Here is a 3,049-nt window from a genome sequence, read left to right as displayed (position 1 = left end):
TTAAAAATAAGTAACAGACAACTGGTCCTGAATATAAAATTTTGATTTTAATTTTAATTTATATTGCATAAAAACTAAGTTAATATCCATCTTTTTTTTATTTTAACATATGTTAAATATATTAATTGCTACTTAATATTAATTTTTCATTTGCAATATAATTTATTTATTACAATTATTTCTTTTTAAATTGAGTTTAATGTATTTCATAATTTTTTTTTATTTCGTGAGAATCGGAGTAAATGTATTATTATATAAATTCATTATTTATTTTGTTAAACTATATAATTAGTATATAAAATTTCTTAAATATAATATAATAAAACTATATCTAATTGTTATTCTTGTCTAATATTTCTAATTAAAAAATAAAATGATATGCTAAATTAATTATTTATTTCAATAGTCGACGTACCATTTATCTCTGTCATATCTTATTCGTATTTCTATCTTCTTATCTACATGATAGTTTATAAAGATGAAACTGGTATTTTTTTTTAATATTTTTAATTAATAAAACTCTCAAAAAATTATGAAATTTAAATTCCAATAATTAAAATCTTGGATTTTTACCGTTTATTGGGTTCTCCCTCGTCCCTCTCTCTCTCTCTCTCTCTCTCTCTCTCTCTCTCTCTCTAATGGAGGCTTGAGTTGATAAAACGAATGCAGTGTAACACGAATAGAAGGCTGTGAATTTCCATATGTGAATTTCTTTTTAGCAAATTTAATTAATGGAAACAAACAATTAATTAATTAATTAATTACAAGCTATGTATTTCCCTATTTTATCATGTTAGAGAGAGTGATCACTCGCAGGCTCTCGGCTTGCTAAATGCAACTGCTTCTACCTCTTCACCTTTATAAAGCAAACAACTCGATTTCCCCTTCTCCTTCTTAATTGCTTCCTCCCACTGTAATCTCTCTCTCTCTCTCTCTCTCTCTCTCTCTCTCTCTCTCTCTCTCTTCCTCTTCTCACACAGCCGGATTGAAGAGTAAGAAACTAGCAATGGAGTTCGACTTCGACCTTGAGAACCCGTTCTCCGGTAGCGATGAGCAAAACATCCAACTCTCGAAAGCACTATTCATCGGCTGCACAGACTCCGACGAGCCCTCGTTGCTTTTCTCAGCTGAATCGGACCACATGAGCTCGCTTGCGGTTGCTCTGGACCAGCTCTCCACCCGTTGCCATGCCCTCTCCCTTATCGTCCAGGTAAGCCGGTGAACAAGATCTCACTCTCCTCTGCTTTCACTGGTGCCGTTTCATTAATGAAAGATCTATCTGATCAATTACAGGCCCAGTTCAGCAATAATCTCGATCCAGCACTAGCCTACCTTGCTGTCAACTATATCGATCGGTTCCTCGCCAAACGCGAGATCCCGGTAATCTAATCACCTCTCCAATGCCGAATCGGCACTGCTCAATATCCGATCTGATCGATTTTTTCTTGTTGCAGAATGAGAAGCCATGGATCGCGCGACTCCTCGCCATTTCCTGCGTCTCCCTCGCCTCAAAGATGAAGAAGACCAGTTTCTCCCCTGCTGATTTACAGGTACCGTGAAGCTAGCTTCACCTCTTCTATCGAACAATCTCGATCCGATCGATTCAACATTTTCCCCAAATTGTTCGGAGCAGAGGGAGGAGGGCTTCATCTTCGATGCACGGACCATCCGGCGAATGGAACTGCTCGTGCTCGGCGTGCTTGAATGGCGGATGCGATCGATCACGCCCTTCTCCTTTCTCCGATTCTTCACGTCCTACTTTCCCCTGGCGAATCCAATCATCATCCAATCTCTCAAGACCCACGCCTCTCAGATCCTCTTCAAATCCCAAAACGGTAAATATTTCTTGATCCGAATGTTGGATTTTAACCATTTTTCGTTAAATTTGAAATATATTTCGATTTGTTTATTTTTCAATGATTGGAAATAGATGTCAAATCGCTCGAGTTCAAGCCTTCGGTGATCGCTGCGGCAGCGCTTCTCGCCGCCGCGCGCGAACTCTTCCCTGCTCATTTCATTTCCTTCCGCACTGCCCTGCTCTGCTGTGAATATCTCAATAAAGTGCGCGCATAACCATAGATTTACATTTTCCTCTTATTCTATATGTTTTTTTTTATTTCTTGTTTTGTTGAGGGTATTTCTACAAATATTATCAGGAGTCTTTGGCAGAATGCTGCTCCGCGATGGAGAGCTACGATACGACTGCCGGGATTGAGGCAGCATCGAACGGCTGTGATTCGGGCTACTCTGCTCTTACGCCGGTGACTGTACTCGACCGCCATCGCGCCGGCTTGGAAAGCGAAAAGACCGCTGGATCGGCATCCAACGGCTGAGATGCCAAAAAGCGCCGCACTTCTACTACGGCGCCTTGCCTATTCTGTGACCAATACCTAACCAATAAATTTAAAAAGAAAAATCTATTTCCTATTGAAAAAAAAAAGAGAAAAAAAAAACAGAGAGACAAAAAGAGTGGAAACATGATTGTTAGTATATGATATTTCTTTTTTGAGGGTGGGTAAAACGGGAACGAAGGAAGAAGACAAGAGACAAAATGTTAGCTAATTCCTTTTCCTTCTGCCCGTTCGTTGTAAGGGACACTGAGGCAGTAGAAATTATTAATAATGCCTGCTATAAATCAACTCTCCACATTAGTTATTTAATATTTTAATTTATCTGGAAAAGAAGAGTAGCATTGTCGGACCGTTCTTTCTCCGATTGGATTGGGTAGCTGACACGTGTCCAGCCGTGCACTATACTCCTAAGTAGTTTCTTATTCCATGCATGCATGTGGTGTCGGGCGACGTATATATAGACGGACGGGCCTACGTACACTACAGCGTCTCCAGATCTGAACCCGCTTATTTGTAGTCACGTGCCGAGTTAAGAATGGATAATTATGAGATTCTGTAAGATAAATTAATTAATGTGGATTAGGGATGGCATTTGCTGATTACTTTGTGCTTTGTGGGAGATACTGCGATTTTATTAGAACAATACTGTTACTTGAATCCTTTATCTAATAAATAAGCTTGGGAATGGTATTGTACTT

At 38.9% G+C, this 3,049-nt stretch overlaps 1 protein-coding gene across 1 annotated transcript; it reads left to right on the top strand.

The window, feature by feature from the left end:
- Positions 1-809: 809 nt before the first annotated feature.
- On the top strand, positions 810-3,049 carry LOC110108714 (cyclin-D6-1). The gene is made up of 6 exons (XM_020839471.2): positions 810-1,210; positions 1,294-1,380; positions 1,455-1,550; positions 1,634-1,835; positions 1,931-2,061; positions 2,157-3,049. The coding sequence occupies exons 1-6, from the start codon at positions 1,007-1,009 to the stop codon at positions 2,331-2,333; spliced, it is 897 nt and encodes a 298-aa protein (XP_020695130.1). The 5' UTR covers positions 810-1,006; the 3' UTR covers positions 2,334-3,049.

This window comes from Dendrobium catenatum, unplaced genomic scaffold (genome assembly GCF_001605985.2).
Source record: "Dendrobium catenatum unplaced genomic scaffold, ASM160598v2 fragScaff_scaffold_153, whole genome shotgun sequence".
NCBI classification, from domain to species: Eukaryota; Viridiplantae; Streptophyta; class Magnoliopsida; order Asparagales; family Orchidaceae; genus Dendrobium; species Dendrobium catenatum.
Note: the sequence above shows the minus strand (reverse complement) of the source record. Positions and strands in the feature narration are given on the sequence as shown.